The sequence below is a fragment of the Anopheles merus genome, chromosome 3L (assembly GCF_017562075.2).
Source record: "Anopheles merus strain MAF chromosome 3L, AmerM5.1, whole genome shotgun sequence".
NCBI classification, from domain to species: domain Eukaryota; kingdom Metazoa; phylum Arthropoda; class Insecta; order Diptera; family Culicidae; genus Anopheles; species Anopheles merus.
This window is the reverse complement of record NC_054085.1, coordinates 1,291,864-1,312,471: the sequence shown is the minus strand read 5'-3', so window position 1 is coordinate 1,312,471 and position 20,608 is coordinate 1,291,864. Positions and strand designations below refer to the sequence as shown.

The 20,608-nt window shown below is 35.3% G+C and overlaps 1 protein-coding gene across 5 annotated transcripts in view; it reads right to left on the bottom strand.

Annotated features, from left to right (window-relative positions):
* Nucleotides 1–20,018, bottom strand: part of LOC121599810 (neuronal growth regulator 1-like) — a 28,679-nt gene extending 8,661 nt beyond the window's left edge. Inside the window, exons 1-2 of one of the 5 annotated variants that reach the window (XM_041927883.1) lie at nucleotides 13,012–13,148; nucleotides 12,027–12,398 (exon numbers count right to left, since the gene is read on the bottom strand). In XM_041927883.1, the coding sequence (XP_041783817.1) occupies nucleotides 12,027–12,114 (88 nt within the window). In that variant the 5' untranslated portion in view covers nucleotides 12,115–12,398; nucleotides 13,012–13,148. Of the gene's footprint in view, nucleotides 1–12,026; nucleotides 12,399–13,011; nucleotides 13,149–19,947 lie in introns of those variants that run through there. The other 4 variants (XM_041927885.1, XM_041927884.1, XM_041927886.1 and 1 more) reach the window with 4 other exon arrangements.
* Nucleotides 20,019–20,608: the final 590 nt, after the last annotated feature.

Below are 20,608 nucleotides of genomic sequence, written 5' to 3'. Positions count from 1 at the left end.
CTTTTTCTATGCATCACCAGCCCAGCCGCTCATATCACATCATGCGAATCACCATAGAAAATATGATTATCAATTATAGTGAGCAGTATTGTGCTACCTTAGCTTATTTTCTTTTTTCAATACCAAAGATCGATGTTCATGTATTTTACAATAATCAGGAGATAGTTCTTTTCGAAGTATGATTGCTTCCCTGTACCGCATAATTGAAGAACATGTCTTGCTAATGCTTGTTGAGAATTTGTTTTGGTGCACAATCATACGTCGGTACGTATATAAGGTAAAGAATATTTGAAACTACGTGTGTTCACGTTCATAAAAGTGCCCCAATGACTTTAAGTGCACAATCAAATTCAGAACATCAGCTTTATATCATAGATGACAAGACGTACGGTTACTCGCGTCTATCAGAAACATATTCTTTATGCTATGTGGAAATTGATACATTTCTCTTTCCATGATTTCAATGATGCTCGTTTAGGAATGCCTTATCAACCTCAGGGTACAACTTTTTTTTCTACAAAACATGACAGAGTCGGCCAAGTACAGCCAAAGTCGTTAAATAAACTTAAACATAAGTAAATACATAAATACATATGAGAATCACAGTTACAAATAGTTACTTCTTATAATATCTGAATAATGTAATAATTTTAAATCAAAGAGATTTTCTACAAAAGACAGTAAATATCGAAGTTATACAAAATCATATGTGTATGTATGACCAACTCTGTGTATTACTTGTTACGGCATTATACGAATTTCGCGATACTTTATGTACGAACATTTGGAGCAAGTAATTGTTTTTAATTTGACAGCTTATTGTGTGTGTGTTTTCGTGTTTAAATATTTCAATTCTTTCATTTGGTCACGAAGGACTGATTTTTTTTAGCTGAAGCATAAATATTGTATTAAAAAAACTTAAAAACTGTTGATATTTTTAAATATATCAAAAGTACTATAACCCATTTCAAACAGAAAAAATAAAACAAAACGATTTTAAAGTGCATCTTTGTTCGATCATAAATGATATGGCGTAAAAGTTGTGCGTATTGACGACTGTACCACGAGAGTGGCCTAAAGTACACTTTATAATAGATGCATTTTTCTTACTCCCTTTTCTTCAAGAAGTTGATTGCAAAAAAGGCAAAAATAGAAAATTATATAAAATCGATCAACGAACATAAATAGTCCAAAACACCTAGAAACAATCCCAAGCGCTATCAGTTCTTATACTATAGAATATTTTGATGAGAATATAAACATCTGTTTAGCTTTAGTTTTTGTGAAGCGTTCTTGTGCACGGCGTATTTTAAATATTATTCCCTCCTAAAAACTGGAACAGCTTGCTGTTACTATTGGGATAGCGTTTTCATCACAATCATAAAACCAACAACAATTTGCTATGTCCAGAATTTGAGTTGCTATGTTTCACATCATTCGAAAAATTATGCAAATTGTTTTGCTGACCATTTTTGGGGAATGAACCCTCTTCATTCACTGAGCCATCTATCGACGATTTGGGTAGCTGTTTTTAAGAGGTGGGTAGAAAACCAATAGCAGCAAATGAACGATCCAGTTTCTACGAAAATCATACCAATTCGCGGAATCTAGAAATAGAAACTAGTAATATGCATATGAATATCTGAGATGATATAAATTTTGCGATACTACTACATTAGGACATAGGGGTTTTATGTATGTATGCTTGAATTTTAAACTACTGTTTACAATATTTTTGTGTTATTTCACCTAAATAAACCAATAAACCTAATAACTGCAACAGCAAGAAGAATGGCACATGATAAGATAAAGTGAAAAGTCCGTAACTTTAGGGCTCAAATTGATCGCACGCAAAAACACTGATAGCCGTTCGTTGAATCAAAAGGCGAAAACGGTGTAGCTGTTTACCCTTGTGCGTATCGTCACAATCCAGGACGTGTCAATGAGTCCTAGCGCGCAGCAGGCACCAGCTTTTTCGACCATTCCCATAAAATACACTTAAAAAGCTCCATCCTACTCTTGTTGGTAGCGGGATCCATAATGTTAGATTATGTCGTAAAGTGTGGTATGTAGTATTTGTATAAAAAGATAGCAAAGTGCCAAGGGCGTATAGAGGACACGCTGAGGCAGTTAAAGACACATTTACTGTAGAAGACTGGCTTTCACTGCATACGCAGGTGCATACTTGATTCAAGCTCTATTGTGGAAGGTTTGTTTGAGCTAACCGATGTCTCAATCATGATGGTGGCAAGTATGAACACACCATGCATGCTAATTTACTTCATCGCAGGCAAAGATAATCAATGTTAGTTCTGTTTACTTTTTGAAAAGCTTAACTAATAATCATAGTAATAAAGTAAACAAAAACTGGGATGATTTAAATTTAGGGAAAGCGAAATTAATACAATGTATGCTGTAACAATGAAAACCAAATAGCAACAATAAATGGATACTGATAAAATACAACGCATGGTATGAATGGATGGTTATATAGTATATTTTTATATTACAACTTATTTTATAATTTATTACGAAGCCATTCCAAAACTGAACTAAATCAATCATTTAATATATGTTATATCGCTCTTTCCCTTAAAGAAAGTTATTCTTATTACTTATACTTGGTCTTGTGATTTAACAAGTAACGAGTCCAGACGGTTTAGCCTGAAAAGTTTTCAAAGAAACATTTACAATCACAAATTTTGTTTAAGGTCAATCGTTTCTTACTATCTTGCTTTCGAACATAAATAACCACTTGGTCCATCCGTTTTTCACTTTAGCAATTATAATCTACAAAATCAACGAAAGCTTTCAAAAGAATGTCCCTCCCAATAAGAGAAAGATTTATTATTGGAAGGGATTTAATGGCCGGTTGATATCGGTACTTAGCGAATGACGTCGAGGGAAGCGTTTTCACCTTTTTATTTTTAATGTTACAGGCGCTACTTAAAATAAGCCATTAATTGAAAGCTGAGAAAAGCCTATCTACGGGGAGAATTCACCAATAGCTCGACCGTTTTGTCAGCACAGCGGGAACATCCATTTACGAATCAGGTAGGCGTTTTGCTATTACTTCTGTCGTACTACAACTCCGAGATGATAGAATCGTATGTATCATAAAAAATAACGTGGCATGTAAGAGCGTTCTATCTTTCACTGAAAGGAACTCATTTATAAGCGCCTTAGTAGTAATGAACATTTCTGCAAACAAAAGGGATAGTACAATCAGCAAATTGATATGTGAGATTTTCAACACTGTTCTTAATTATTCGCTGAAATAACTCTCAAGCGTGTTCGATTAATTTTTTCCACTTCCTACCATGTGTCCCTTTCTGGTCGCGGTGTTCTGTATGTGGCAATCGCACTGTTACAAAAGGTGTAGTAGTCTCACCATCTGCCCTTATCTGCCTTTGGTCAACCCTCCTGTTTGAACTCTACCGTTAGCTGGGGTGGCTGGGCTCGAGCCGGGAATTTAATTTCATGGGAATGAATTTCCAATTATGGGATTTCAAACCAACGACGAACATTCTTAATATCCGCTTAAGATGCATTCAGGCACATCAGGCAATAAATTTCAGACATATCTATTAGGAAATGCGGCTCAAATTCGACAGTTATTATGCAATGGATCTTATAAAAAGGGATACATTAAATTGAATTAGTCTTGACGGAATTGAGTTTTCAATTACTTAAGTTGCGTGAGCTTCAATTTAGCTATGTATACAAAATGGCTTGCCTTTTGCTCTTGTTGTTATTATTTATGCCAGTGATAGTTTCGCTTAACATACGTACTGCTGTTTTTCAGGATGAACAACACAAATGAATTAAAATTTAAACATTTTGTTTCAAATTAAGTTTGAATTGTACTTCAGTTTCTTGGAATCACTTTTAAATTAAACTGGTACAAGTTGGAATTAAACACAAATGTAAATGTATGATTGCTACCACCGCAGATGGTAATCGTGCAAGGACTCGCTATTTGCAATGCATTTTTGTATGCAAAGGTTGTGGAGGATTATGAAAATTTTATGAATAATCATTAGTACAAACAATTGCGATTTATTCGAGTAAGTTCGCATCGGCAACAGGGATGCTTTGCGATTCATGGAGAAATCGTTAACATGCGCTGAAAGAATCCCAAGTTCAAATGCAGGATGTGTTAGCAGAGGTGTCCGTCCCTAACGGAAGGGCGACAGATGACAGGCGGATTTCAAGTAGTCATTTTCTCTATCCCTCTGAAGGGATGAGCGTAAATGCAATAGCCCCAGGCTCGCCCGGAGTCTTATTAAACGGTCTTTTGAAACGAGGGTTCTCGGCGCATCCGGGATCCCTTGATTGTTTGAACAAAGTCTCTCGGTGTGTGCATTGGGTAGCAGTGCAGTTGAGGCGATGAGTTGGTACAATGTTAACTGCTCGGAAGGTAGGACGATGCTTACTTAGCGGTTTCAATAAAACTCAACCAGATAGGGAAATATGAAGCGTGCTATGGCGCTTTCACCAAACGAGACCCCTCGATTCCATTAGACATGTTGAACAGGAGGAAATTAAGACGGTGTAAGCAAACAGAGACTCCGTAAATTGCGGCTAGCAAGAGGAAATATTAATACAAATGACTTTTAAAGGCACATTTGATGTGAAACATACTTTGATTGAAAAAGAAAGAAGGCATTTAAATTGAATTGGATTTAAGCTGGAGTTGAAATTTTAGTTACAATTTTAATGTAAAAGTTAACGAATCAACAGTCGATTGGCTCAGAGTAGCTGAGTATATTTTGTAGTATAGTTGATGGTATAGTGCATTAGTGACTAGTTAATTCATGCAACTTGCAGGGTCGGTCCCGTGGTAAAGTCGTCAACTCGTACAAGTCAATAACATGTCTGTCATGGGCCTCATATGGACTGTTCCTCCGTAGCAAGGACGGACTATTCGGCTGCTTTGCATTGAATAAGTTGCGAAAACCTGTAGAAGCAAGCCGGCATGTCCGCGTAGCCAAATAGAAGACGTCATACATCTTGTCTAACGATCTGAATAAAATCCGTTAAACGTGTGATACACGTTGACCGTAAACACTCTAAAAACATGCAATGTTTTATTTTTCTTTAAAGGTAAGTTTGGTCAAAAGCAACAACAAGTATATGTCAGTGAACCGAATGTAATGAAAAGCGCACGGCTAAATTTTTTACCAATATGAATCATTGTTTCACATCGAGAATATGTTTCAGGGGGAAGAAACACACCTATAACTAAGGCTAAATCCTACCCTAATGCACAGTCAGCTGCGGTAAGAATGGTCGCCTAGCATATTGGGTAACATATTGGTTTATATCGGTTAATTACCATCCGCACCCTGGGTATCGCATTGTTGCGGCTAACACGAATAAAAGGTCAACGACTCACAAAGGAAACACATGGAACCGCGGCGAACTGAAGGGCTCATTTGTACTTCCACATTTAACCTATCAGTGAACAATCCAACGTGACAACGCCTCGATCTGAATGCTTCTAGCAGCTATTAAAGAGTGGCAGGACGTGCAGCCGGCGAATGATTTACAACGTGTATCCATTTCGTATCCTAATGGCAACGCGAGAGGTACTTCACTGAACCGTAACCAAATAGGCAATCGTAGCACGGTAATGTTTCGTTTCCTCCGAGACACAGGCAGAGCATAATGTTGTTCTGTAAGCTGCGCTTGAAACATAATAAAATAATTAATGCCAAAAGCGCTGCGAGTAATATGTTCGAGTGCTTTTTTTTGCACATTGCTATTCGTTAGATATTTTCGCACCGCTTGGTTACAAAATATAACTACATCGTTGTAATAATTATGCAATCAAATCGTAGAATAGTTCTTAGATAAATTTTCTGAAATAATTTGAGGGTTGAAGGGAGCATGTTGCTCCAAAAAGTTGCTTTAAAATGAAAAGAATAATACAAACTTTCAAACATTATTGCTATTATTGCTATTGGTGCTATTATTTATGCCCATTTTAGTGTTTTAAATTAAATGAACACTAAATTATACAACTCATAATGAGTATCGATGCTTATGCGGGCTTTAATTGATAATCTCTGTTTGTTGAATGGTTCCGCTGCCTCTGCTAGGGCTGGATAGTAAGCGTATAATTAAAATTTATTTACGTAAATCTTCTATGTTCCATCAATGAATAGTAGTGTCTCATGGCCGGCTTCAATTGGAGACGTCGAAACAGCACGTATTACTGTCTAGCTCATCGGAAAGAAAAAGTTTTGACGTCGTAAGAATGCCGTAGCCTTTCATAAACTTCAGATGCATACCGAGAGTTCTGAGTTGAAATGAAGAAAATGAAACGTTTCCAGCCGAACAATGCCATCGAACTGAAACGAAAAAGTTGAAACACTTCCACCCGCATACACAGAGCTACAGAGAGTGACACGGCATGGAAGATATGAATGGTTGTCTTAATTAGTGTTTCGCATTTGCGACGGGCTGAGCAATAAAAGCATCCCGGGTAGGATGTAGATTTATTTTAATTGATGCTAGTAAACTTTTCCTACCGCGACCTGAATGTTGCCTGACATCTGGTGCACTCAATATAAGCGATTGATGCCGCCAGAGATAATCTCAGGGAAAAGGGTTGATCAAAGCGTTTTTGTGGTGTTTTATTTCCCATCGCACGTGTGTTTGAAGTAGATACAACCCAAACTGTGAACTAATTCACACATTTAACCTTGGCGAGCTACTATTTCCAAACTCATCAAATGTGTTTGCTTGCTCCAATATTCTTTTTTAAATCATTTTGTTAAATTAAACCCTTGCTACATATTGCGTTATACACAACGATGTAATTCTGTCGCTGAAATATTCATATTCAACGGTCAAACTAACCTGAATGCTACGAAATTCTCCAAACGGCCATTACTAACCGCAAAATAATGAAGGAAAAATTGTGTCCATTCTCGAAAAAATGTTATGCGATTGTGAAAAAAAGCATCCTGAAGGAAAAAGCATCGGTAGGGTATGTTCCCGCTCGTTTTGTGTATGCCCTAGAGATCGCAAGCGACACACTCCATTTATATGGTTGCAATTGCGTCCATTCTTCACGTAAAAGTTGACCATGTCGAACACATGTAGTGGTCACAGCTGTACTAAAGAACCTTATAAATAGGATTATTTTCGTTTTCAATGATTGTGTATCTGTCTGTATGTCAGTGTGTGTGTCCCTTTTATATTCAGTGGACATGATAAATCTTGTTGTTGAACGAAGTTCAATAAAATGTGTGTGTGTGTATGTTTTTTTTTTGTATTGCATTTCCTGCAGACCTTCACTCTGTGCTTGTTGGTATTAACAATATTTATCCTTTTCCTACCGGTTATAGATAACCAAAGGTGCACAGAAGTATGAAACGAAAGCGCTTCAATTATAAAATAAAATATACTGATTTGACTTCATAAATCATAGGTGCTGGTTTATAAGGTCATTTTTACCTGCTGGTTACACTGCATAACACCGTTTGCGTCACAAACTCGAAGCTATAAATTGCCTGTGTCTGGTTTCGGTATGCCTACAAACTAGGGTTGGCTGAATTTCGTGTACCCAACATGGTTGCTAATGCTATAAAAATGAGCTCTATTCAGTTTGTTATTTGGTATATTTTACTAACAACCCATCTTGCTACTCCCTAAGGAGTAATTTTACTAGGGAATCAAAAATCCCTTTGGAAAAGGAAGAACCGTAATGGGTAGACAACATTCAGTGGTAATGATGATGATTTCTAAATTGTATCGATCACGTCAAAGTAAAAAGTAAAGGGAATTCGGAAAGCCTGACTCTCCCAGAAAAAGAGTATTGTAAAGGGGAAGTCGCGATTTCTTATGAATTGGTTCTCAGGTTGGTCTTAAACCGATGTAAACGTTCCAAACCCATTCTTTACAGTCAACGGACACAGTAAGGGCATTTACTGTGTGCAGTTGTGTGTTGACTGATCATTCAAAAAACAGTATGAAAAAGATATAAAATCCACTAGAACAGCGGTCGGCAAACTTTTGAGGCAACGGGCCAAATTTAGTTAATGATCTGAAGCCGCGGGCCAGGACAATGCGGTAATACAATTATTGTGATTTAATTATTACTTTATAAAATTTTACAAAACAAAATAATTGATTAATGATATCAAGCAATGTGATTGGTATTATTGCTGTTTTCCTATAATCGTGTCATCCAAGCATGGTTCAAAATTGATATAACCTACTTATTAACATTTTTTTTAGTATACAAAAATATAAATCATAAAATTTCGTATGCGACCTTCATTTCGATAGGCTTATTATGGTGTTAAAATGATGTTAATATTACATAACGGTTGCATTAAAAAATGGACAACAATTATCGATTTTTCATGGGTTTATCTTAACCCGCACTAACAAAACGTTAATTACACTTTGACCAGTAGTATCCCATTAGTTAACAGACAAAATTTGACTCCTCTATCAGTCGAACTCTAACCGTGATGGCCAAAAAGTGAATCAAAAGCGTGCGCGATCAAAGAATGGCACCCCGTAGCGTCCAAAATGGACTCCGTGCGGAAGTTTTTGGACGTCGTATATACCCGTTTTTGCATTTTGGTCGCCAACGTCTTGGAACTATAAGGCAACAATGAAAGCATCATAAGAAAGCCCAGGTTCATTTTTGAGGAAGAACAAAGAAGCTGAAATGAAGACAGAGGGACAAGTGGCTACATTACTGCGTTAGCTGAACCGGAATATCGATGCAACCCACCAAACAGTAAAATAATACCTGGGAAACATGAAGAAACAGATCAGGAATTAGGAATCGCATCCACTGGCTTCGCTGTGGCAAACAATTACGCGAAAACTCAATGCAATCATTTCAGGTGAATTTCAACAGAATTTCGATATACCACCCTAGTCCGCAAACTGATGCAAAAACTCTACTCTAACAATTTTGTAGCAAAAACTTAGGAGGAATTGATGAAAATCGAAGGTAGAACTTAAATCATGGATGTCTCCGTCCACCGTGGTGAAAATTCCTAATAACTGACGAAAGGCAATTCACAAAATCTTTAACTTATTTGTGCAAGTAATCTGAAATAATTCCCTTTCAACAGATGTAAAAGTAAAGAAATTATCTTTCCTAGTTTTTCTACAACCAGCCGAAAATGGCATATTTTCATCACAGTCGTTATCAGGTACACGGTGGCGGTGCAAATCGAACCTCAAAACATGGTTGATTGAAACTTGTAGTGTTTAATTAAAACCAGCTCCGAAAGGTCACAAAGCACAAGCGACTAACTGCACTTTAAAGTTTTCAAGTTTTTTACATTATCATGCTAAAGTTACGGGGATATTGACCTCGAGCTCGAACATACTGAACGGTCCGTCATTCCATAGTACTTTAAGTAAAAGTTGAAAAAGTACGATGGTTTAATATGGTATATTAAAAGATCTTCAGTAATTTGTGAACGATCGTTTCGTTTCTTCGTTTCTTCCCATCTTTCAAAATCAGTCAAATCCTCTCGCGGGCCGGATTGAATGTTGTGGCGGGCCGCATTTGGACCGCGGGCCGGACTTTGCCGACCGCTGCACTAGAATGATGAGAGGCATAATAAAGGATCATCAATTTGCAATGGCGTGGCGATATGATGTCTAACTTCTGCTGAGAAGTCTTAAGCAAGTGTTAATTAATATAAATTGAATCAATTACCCTTGTCAAGCACATTTCAAAGTGCAAAACGAAAAGAAAACCCAAATATGTTTCAGTTGGCAACTTCGTACCACTGTGAGCGATTCAATGAATATTTTGGTTGAAGTTAAAAAGTTTTGTTTTGGATTTTATTCGGAACTCCAGCACTTTCTCGTCTATAAATACTACTTTTTATAATAATCAACTCTTTCAGCAGATGGATCTACAGGATTCATTTTGCCGTTTACAAAAGCGAGACAATACTCAGCAGGAAAATGTATTAATAAAAAACATCCAGTCTACATCGTCTTTTCATAATCATATATGTTTGGCATCGTACTTGAATGATCTAACTGGTTCTTTAACATGTTCGCATAACATTTTCGTGTTGGTTTTGGTTTTAGAAAGCTACTATTGTAAATTTAGACCAGAATTCATTTGGGCTTCCCATTTCAACGGTATCGGTTTTGTTACATTGATTTTCGGTTCGGTTGTGAATGCAGCACCCAAAAACCCCTGAAAATAGAAATAATGTAACCAAGATTCGGTTTTTTGACAGTTAGCATGCTGAAATTCGAGAGTTTCAGTGGCGTGTCAAATCTGAAAGATCAGCAAATCGGTCGCATGGTTTTATCTTTATCGGTATCCTCGGGTAAGACCCGAATCGAGGACAAAAAATCTCATGTTTCCAAGCTTGTAGATGGTTAAGAATTTGATATCAGTTACACCTTTTCCACTGATTGCTATACAGAAGGGACCTTTCTTTACAATCCCTAGAGATTTTTTTCTTCTCTTCACAGCGAACATCAATAAGTTTCGTTATAAGAAAGTGTAGCTTTCGAAATTTTACCGACACGGTTTGAGTTTGTGTGTGTGTGTGTGTGTGTGTGTGTGTGTGTGTGTGTGTGTGTGTGTGTGTGTGTGTGTGTGTTCAAAAGAATCACGTACAAATCGAGCTCGGAAAAGTTGTATATTTTTTCCACAATGATTTCACCCATCCCTTTATTTCGATACCTTTCCTCCACCTTTCTGACAGAGGACCGTCATTCAAAGAGGACAGCGAGAAACAGCATGTTGTTCTTTTTAAAGTTCTTTATAGAGCTTATTGAATTCAATCCCACAAGCTGTAGCCTAGCAGCTAGGCGGTGTGCGAACACTCGACGCTCGATGGTCGAAAGGGCATGCTATGTACGGTAGCGCAGCACCACAGATTACCGTTTTCGGACGAGTAAAGCACACAAAGTTATAAAATGGCAAAGCGACAAAATTGATAGCGTGGCAAATCAGTGAGAAAAAGGTTGTGATTTTTGTATCCGTGCAGCCATTCTTTTCGAACGGTTGAGACATTCAAGAGAAGATCCAAATCCAGCGGATAAAATTATGATTAATGGGTTTCGGAAAACGATTATCCCTCAAGTGCTTTGATCTGACGACAAGTAGTGTACTATTGAGAGTAAACTTTCGTAATTGCTCCTTCTAAAGCAATTGAAAGCTAAGAACGGATAAGATTTTAATAGAGCATGATCTACAAAGCGTTTTTTTAAAGAATCAATTGCTTTGAAAGGGAAAACTGATGGATTATTTCATGCTAAGATTAATTTTTCCCTTCATATTACAATTAATTTATTTTTATCTTGAACCATTCTCATCTTTATACAACAATTATTTTTATACATAAGTTTTTTTTTATTTTTAAAATTCTTAACAGTAGTTTTATTATTATTGATCACCAGTGCTAAAATATAAATATTTATTAAAATCCAAGAATGTAATTCATTGTAATTATACTTATGCATGATGTATTGGTTGCACCTACGACTGCAAATTATCAGTCAGCTTAAGTTCTTTTTAATTTTATTTTTCTTATACGCCTTATTTTGTCCTTCTTTTTCTTTTTATTTTAGTACTGATTAACATTTTTTATTTTCTTTTTATTTTTATTCTTCTATGCCACACAACAGAATAGACTAGTACTTGCTACGAGAAAACTGTTCGGTTCGCATAAGAATGTCATCCGTTTAGTCATGCGCATTAAGTGCTAAAATTATAATCTGAAAATGATTTGTTTAACACATTATCAGATAAAAGACAAAAAAATCAACAGTTTTGGAATCTTTTATGAATAAACTGCTGTACTCATTAGGTTTCCTTCTTAAAGTCACACATGCACACTCTGCATAACGATCTATCTGTATTTTTTTTTTTTTTGCAAATGGAAATTTTCTTTAAAGTTTATTTTATTCGGAATATCGGATGCTATACATATTAAAGTAGATGAGTGGTACCAGCTTAGTAAAAAAGTTGGAATTATAAGCTAGATTTGGAATACTGTGCATGTACTTACCTTTAACTAAAGACAGCACCACAGAAATGAAAAACATTGCCGATGTCATTGTGCTATGTTTCCTTCCTGTTTTTTTAGCGGTATCCATTTAAATCCAAATGTTGTGTTCCTGTTTGGACCTGCTCGGGTCGTAACGGAATTGGTGTGATTTTGGGGTGAAGGATTGTTTAAACTGCACTTGAACTTATTTTAACACAGCAATATTTTAGCACAGAAACTTTGTAGAAACTTTCTCACTTTCAAATCCTATTAGGGACCATTTAAAATAAATGTAATATAAATATATCACTTGAAAATGGCAGTTTGTCACAATTCAATATAAACTTTTGTTGTTGTCGGATTAATTTCATTGCTTGGATATTGTATTAAATGCTGAAATAATTTAAGTGAGAAAAATTACACACTCGATCTTAATCGAACACAAAACTTAAGAAATTAATGTCAGACTCTATATTCACTTTGATTTCTATTAATCTTTTCAATTATAATATCAATATATACATTCTGTTTCACATCCTTTCACAAGGTGGCAAACAATTCGATCAATTTAAAACTACATAGTCACATTCCAGCATGTGCAACTGCTCCACTTACAAAACGGCTTAGTTGATGTTTTCAATCTCACATAAAACATGTTTTTTTATGAAGATATAATACACTGCAAATCCTTTGTTGCATCCGTGATTTGGTAATCCTTTGCAGTTGTTAATCATTAAATTGAGAAAAGTGCTAGCCAGCAACAGTTTCCACTATACGTCGATAAGATTTATTTGAGTTTGTTGTTGGAGAAACTCAAATTTCTCCCAGGTTTCGACTATCACTGTTGACGATCGTAGTTTGTACTATTCCCACACATAAAATTAAAACGTTGTAATGTAAAACGAGCAGTTTCCACAAATCCACACAGAAACAATCTTCAATAACACCAGCACAATTATTAGGATGGTATATAATTCAAAAGGAAATTAAAACTAAACCGATAAACCTTATTTTGTAATTTCACGCTTTCGTACAAAATCGTTCAGCGTATCTTGATGTTTTCCAAGTACACTACACATAGTTGCGCGCTGCTACACGACTGAACAACCGGCAGCCGGTAACGCTCTCGTCATACTGGAAAACTGAAGCTTGTTTGTGCATGGTTGTCCTGTGAAAATTACAGGGGTGTTCAGTGTGATTTTGAATGTAGCATGGGCTTGTTTATTGTTACAAATACTTTGGGTCTGTTGGCTTCATTTGACTGAAATAAATCAAAATGTTGGTATTGTAATGAAAATTTAAAAAGTAAATGATATTTTCTGTAATATTTTCAAGGATAAATTAACGACTTGGCATGATACTGATGTTATTGACATTATTATGGATAAAACATATGTGGTTGAACTTTTGAATGCTGGAGATGGAACTTTAAAAAGTTTAACTATAGTCAAAGTTCCTTGACATAATTATTTTAAACACCCTATGTTTTCATAAGCTCACAAATACAACCTTTGTACGGTCCGATCCGTCTTGTGTGAACAATACCCACATTTTTTTATGATCCATCGATCATTATGGTTTTTTACCGTTATTTTTTTAAAGATGAACAATTAATACAAACTTTTGAAAACTAAACTAGCCTATTTTATATACCGAATATCAGCGCTACCTTAAATGCTTAGGATCTTGTAAGAATGAAATCAAAATCCGAACTGTGACGAAATCTAAAACCCTGCATCCAAATCACAAATTGCCGAAACTTTCCGACGAATGAACTCTTCCTTCGCGTGACTACCGAAGCTGAATTCAACCGAAATGAACATGCAACATTGGAGTGGAATGTATGAAAACATTTTTACAAGGAATGGATCATGTTGTTTTTTACAAAACACAGTTTAATTGGAAATCCTAAAACGTTTTTGGAATCCGTATAAATAAAATCGGACACCAATGATATCCTAACGAATTATAAGATTAACTCAAATGAACACTTAAGTCTCCATATTGTGTGCGGCTTGTACGATTTGAAGAAAATCGTAATTAAAAGCATTAAAAATAATTTACCAAGAAAAAATAATCAATTGCCTATCAAATCGCTTTTTAAAATTGATTTTAAATTATCTTTAATTTGCTATTTTAAAATAATTTAATAATAAGCGAAAACTATTTTGTGGGCGTTTTCAGGTGACTACTCATCCAAAAGCAATGTTTCTAATATTTTATCGATTCTAGGTATCAGCATTTAAATTAAGATATGTGTTAAAAAATAATAAAAAATGTATCATACAATGTGACGATCAACAAAAGTGAAAAATATTAATAAATTCGTGATTAGCTTCAAACCGGTTCGAACTTAAAATATGATTATTGATGTTGAATGGATGATGATTTCATTCTGTTATAACTATGATATTCCCCAATTTTTGTATATTCTTTTTTAGAACGTTTTTTAGTGATGTAAAATACTCAACGAAATCTCAACAACGTAACAAGCTATAAATAAAACGTCATTTGGGTAAACCATGGTGCAAATAGTTCCCATACAATTTAAAATCGTAAACTCGATCCAAACATTTACACCGACCAAAAAAAACCGCGTAAAGGCAATTGAAGAACACGCTGCTGCTAGGGTGATCTACCATCTATAACATACTATAGCGTTATCTTGTTCCACTCTATACCACGCGTCGACGTTGTGCATATGATAGCGTCGTTCGTATGATAACAAAACACCCCCTTTCTGAAATGCTGCCGGTTCAATCTGGCACATGTAGAGAAGCAATTTTCCGAAACGTTTCGCACAATGACCGTTGACGTTGTTCCAAAATCTAATCATCAGCTCAACCGATCTACGTGCGACCACCAACAGGATAAACAAATCCAGCCAACGGGCGTTTGTTTTGTTTTGTTTTGCGTTTTTCCCATCTTTTACCTTCCATGTGAACGCGGGTCTCTAGGCAGCCACGTCCACCACACACTCACTCTAGTGCCCTCCAGATCCGCTAGGTGCTATCCTTACCGCGGGCAATAGTTGCAACTCACCACGACCTTCAATGAACAGCGACACGTGACGTTACGCCAAAGGGACAAACAAATAGTAACCCAGCACGTTTGCCAAGGCATTGATTAGCATATGGTAAGCGTAAAGTGACGGTGGTTTAGGACGGCTGGCAGGTCGGCGTGGGTTGCCAACAGTACACAACGGAGGGTTGGAAACGTAGCCTTCATATCCATCGTACCATACAGGACGTGGTTACATTAAAATATATATATATATAAATACGCCGTTGATAAGCAACCCAGCCAGACGGTGGCTGGTGAATAATGAGGAAACATTAAACGAATCGAGATATTTCCTTTCCTGGTAATTCGATTTCTTTTAAGAAGGTGATTATTAATGCGTTTAAGGAAGAAAGTTGTGTACGTGCTGTTGCAGAGAAGTTTTGCTTGTTTGTTGCTCTGCAACATCAAGGAGTTAGTAGATGTACACACACAAACACATACAGTTTCCGGAAGGATAATAAATGCTTAATTACTAGCGCACTCGAAGGTCGAAAAAGGCCCCATTTGTGACTAGGGCGAATGACGTGACGAGTCCTTTTTAATGTTTCGAAAAGGGTAGCAAGGTTCTTTATGAAAAGTGAACACGCAAGAAAATGGGGACCCCAGCCAGGTTGCATGAAGTGAAAGCTTCTCAACTTCTCAAGCATAAAAAAGTGTACACTTTTTTAATATTTATGTTTTGCGGGTATAAAACATTACTCACTCAAAAGATTTTTAATGTCTCCCTATGCAAACGTCTACTGTCACAAGAGCAGTAAATGACTTTATATTATATAAATCATAAGAGGCATAAAAACTACCAAGAAATATTATCGTTAAAATATACACCTGCAGTGACCGTTTTAAATCTTTTTTTTATGTTAAAACTAATTAATTTATGTATTATGGTTTATTAATTTAACTGTATCAATAAAGTTTTATACGGTCGTAATAATAAAGAAATTCTATTTTTTGTGTATTTTTGCGGGAAAATCGCTTAAGAATTAAGTAATATAATTTATATTTTTTTCAATTTTATTGCACTAGTGCACGTTTTGATATTTCATAGATTAGTCGTATTTCAATCAACTTCTACTTGATATTACTTATACACCAATCTTTGTCGTACCTTGCCCCACAGAGAGCAGTATATGCATATGTGAAGAAAAAAAATAACAACAATCTAACAATCTAACAAACAACCAACTATTCCGATTGCCATGGGTAACATATCGCAAACACGGAATGTATATTATTTGCATAGAAAACAATTCAGGACTGAAATGTAACTTTTGGAAAAACACAAAAAAAATGTTGACGAAAAGCCCGACGCATGCCTATAAAATATGCGTTCTTGATGTGTCATTTGCGAATAGTAATGACTTCGTAGGGTTCTTTGAATTATCATGTGCGTGTGTGGCAAACATTTTTCAAACAACTGCAAACCATCCAAAACACGTGTTCTACTACGATTCACATTTAGTAATTCGTTTATTGCACGTTATTGTTTTATTTGAAAAATAAAATAAAGTCAGATAGAAATATAAAACAAAATATTGAGAATGATTACAAAACAATGGAGCACAAATTATTATATGAATAGACTTCAATTGTTGTAGGCGAAACATACTGTTACATTTGTTATTGCTTATTTTGGGTGTTGAAATGATGACACAGTTTGAAAGCAAGTTTGTGTTTTTTTTTAGATATTTAATTCTACGGGAAAACGTAACAACACATTGTTTTGTCTTTATTTTAGTATAGAATGTAGAGAAAACATAAAGCCACAAAAAATCTACCTCAGTCTATTTTCCCGCAGTTTCCCTTTTACTCGCTCACCGTAGAGGTAAGTTTGGTTGTAAGTGTTTTTTTTACACAGCTGGCATAACATCAGCTTTCTTTTTGATGAAAAAAAAAAGAATCTCACGAAGGGAGCAACGCTTTGATACGCATGCCCATTATAGGATGATAAACCAAGCGTAACAAAGGGACTGCATACAAGGGGTGAAAGTATAATTTTTAGTTCATTTTCCTCTTCCAACACCATTCTGGTATTGACCTATCCACACTACAACACCAGCTGTAGGTCGGACGGTTTATCACACCAGTTTGCAACAATAGGTGGATTATGGTTGATTAGAGCATAATCCGCTCTTGAAGGATTGAAATCGTGAGACGTATTATTTGCTCATAGATTTGCAACAAGATTAAGCAACATTTGTATGAGTAAGCATTATTACGATGCAGAGCTTCATATGAAGCCGCTTCTGGTGTGTAATTCGAAACAAAAAAATACATCAAAAGGACCTAAACTAGAAGTTGCAAGAACAAAAATGGTTTAAAAATAAAGCAAAATTGCAGAATAAAAGTGTGTATGGATGCAAAGACCATATTTATACAAAAACTAGTGTTAAAAATGTATTCTGCTGTAGAGAAATCGACAAAATGTTCGAAACATTCGTACATCAACTGTGCCGACTTGCAACTAAAAATTTGATAATACAATAACAATAGACTATCCCATCTTGAAAGGATATATCACGTCGAGGTTGTGTTAATTGCTTTCAAACCCCTTTAAATGCGTGTAATGTGGTTTTAATTAAATGTACTTAACGCGTGCACTCCGCCGCACCAAATTAGCATAGGAAAGCCATTTAAGCCCTGCGGGTGTCACAAAGGCACGTGAGTGTGTTGGTAAAAAGGCTACCAAAGCTGTTGATGTTTAAAACGAGAGGGTGCAAAAGTTTTAACTAAGAATTTCAGTCATAAAATTAAAAGTAAAGTGGCAACAATGTTTGCTTGTATGGAACAGTTTTAAAATAAGTATATTCACACTCCTCTCCTCCTGCTACTATAGAGTTTGAAGAAAATAGGGAGGTAAGATTCAATTTCAATATTTTTTAATTTCATTTCATGGTACCATTTTTATATTGAATAGCATTGAACGATTGTAGTAGTGTCATAAACATTTTTTATTTCTTTTATTCTACTCGTTTGTTTGTCGTTCGTTTGTTGTTTTCACTAAGTTAGAAAATTTATGCCATTGAAAGTCCTAGTCAACGGTATTTGCTGTGTAAAATAATACTAACGATACAGTGCTTTCAAGGATAACAACATACCCAACGTTTGTTAAAAAAGTTTCGAATGAACAGAGTCTGAATAAAATGGTCTGGTTGACAAGTATAACCAAAGCTTCTTACTTGTTTTATGGTTGTCTGATGCAAAATAACTACCTATAGCGAAACATACATAAAACACTGCGGCATAGTGCACTATACATCATGTATAATTGAATAATTGTGAAATCTAAACGACGATACCCCGATATCCAAATAACAATCATTGTGCCTGACCGTGCCTTTACATGCCTTTAAATATTAGATTGAAATTGCTCCTAATATTACTCCTGTTAGTGAGTTAATATTTGAACATTGAAGGATTTTGAAAACTATAAATTACTCTCAAAAGGTTTTATATCGTTTTATTTTTCCAAGGAGATCAAGGAGATTGGATACTGTAGCGAGTAATGTCTATCATCACAATATTATTATCATCGTCCGCCTCAATTTTCCTCCAATTTTCGAACTAGCTAATGTTTGACCAACAATTAACGATAACAACATAATTGCTTTCCTTCAGTAAGAAAGCATGAAGAACGAACTGAAGTTCCCTCATTCAACATTGCGACATTTTATTTGACGATTATATTTTATTGTTTTAGCGTCTAGCAGAGCTGGATTAGAAACAAAATTCATCACGTTACACTTTGTTTGATTATTACAACGCGTCATGCAATTACAGATAGTTTATAACATTATACTTTTGGTCTAACGAACTGTCGATTCGTAACGAATATGTAAAACATATTTTGTACAGTGTTTGTAAGGTACATTTTAGTATAGACCAGGCCGTGTATCTGTTGAAAAGAATTATAATACATTTTAAGTAGTATTTAAAATTTAAAAATTATTATACACTACAAACACTACATTAAATAATCACGTGCACATTCAAACACGTTGGCTTTGTGTTGTGTTCTTATTTAAACAAAAATATACATATGAAACCCAACTAAGTAATGGGTGCGTTTAAAGTGCTTTCTGCCTGATTGAGACATTTTTACACATAACTGTTTCTTACTCAATTATGTTGACAAAAGAAAAGCAATTTGCAGCCTTGCGAAACGAAGCAAAACATATCGAAATGTTGAAGAACAATGTTGGTACGCTTGTTTTTGGAAAAGCTCATTTATATTTTCATAAGAACTAACGAGGCAATAAAATGCTCGTTCGTGAAAGTATTGAGACATATCGAGTCATGGGAAATGGGTAGAAAATTAAACTGAGCCACTGGTAGAGTGGAAGATCCGAAAGCGAACTTGTGTGGCAATCGGTTTGCAGCAGGAAAAGTAATTCGATTGTTTACTTTCAATGATTAAATACGATTTTTGTTTGGATTTTGAATTGTAATAGAAAACATCTTCTACTCCAATCTATTGTAGCACAGTGTTTACCGTAGCCATTGATTACAGTTTGCAATAAATTGAAAATCAACTTTACGTGTCATGTGTTAATAAAATGTGTTTTATATAAAAAAACTGTATAAACATGTTTGTAGAAATTAAAATAAACAAGGTTTTTTAAATTACCAATATTTGTTCATTTCATATGTTTTGTATCATGATATATGAGAAAAATATTAAACTTTCTCCAGTACTTATTTCAATTATTTAACTTTGATTCATTGATGATTCATGATTCAGCGAGATTCTTGTTATTAATTCACACTTTATAAACGTTCATACTTCTCTATTTGCAATATAATCGGTTCTACCACGGTACGATCGGTACGGTCAGAACGTGTAATGTAAGCCATACTAATTGCTTTTCAAATAACCAACCTTATTGGTAGTCTACTCCAAGTAATAACAATCATCTTTTTTTTCTTTCTTCCCTGCAATCGGTTGAAAACAACTCGCCAGTCGGGATAACCGAGAACTAATGAAATAACTTTACTCCGGCCTACTTAGTACACACTTTGCCCAACTCTCTCACTCCCGAGTTAAAAGCAACGTTGTAAGCACGCGTTCAGCATTTTTAGGATCTTTCAATGGGCTACTTGTTTTCGCTGCATGATACGTATGTGCACGAAAAAAGTAAATTGTAATTTGGCCGTACACTGGGTTCTGTTGCAATAATAAAAAACTATAAGGAAATAAAATGTGTTTGTCGATATTTTATTTACATTTTTATTATATTCTTGTCTAAAACGAAATACGCTATTGAAACAACTTTCAAGCTTAGGCCAGACCAAATGTGATATGATATCCGCTTGTGGCAGCAAGTGCATCTATGATTTAAACTGTTAGAATACGCCTGCGTTATAGGCAAACAAATATTCAAGTACATTAAAAATTATAATTATAATATATGTACCTATTCTGAACCTGCCTAGCATCATTGGATATGGATAAGACATGTATGATTAGAATGTGTAGCTTTTGTAGTATTTTCAATGCAGCATAATAGTCGAAATGCAAGGTAAATTTATGATATGACAAT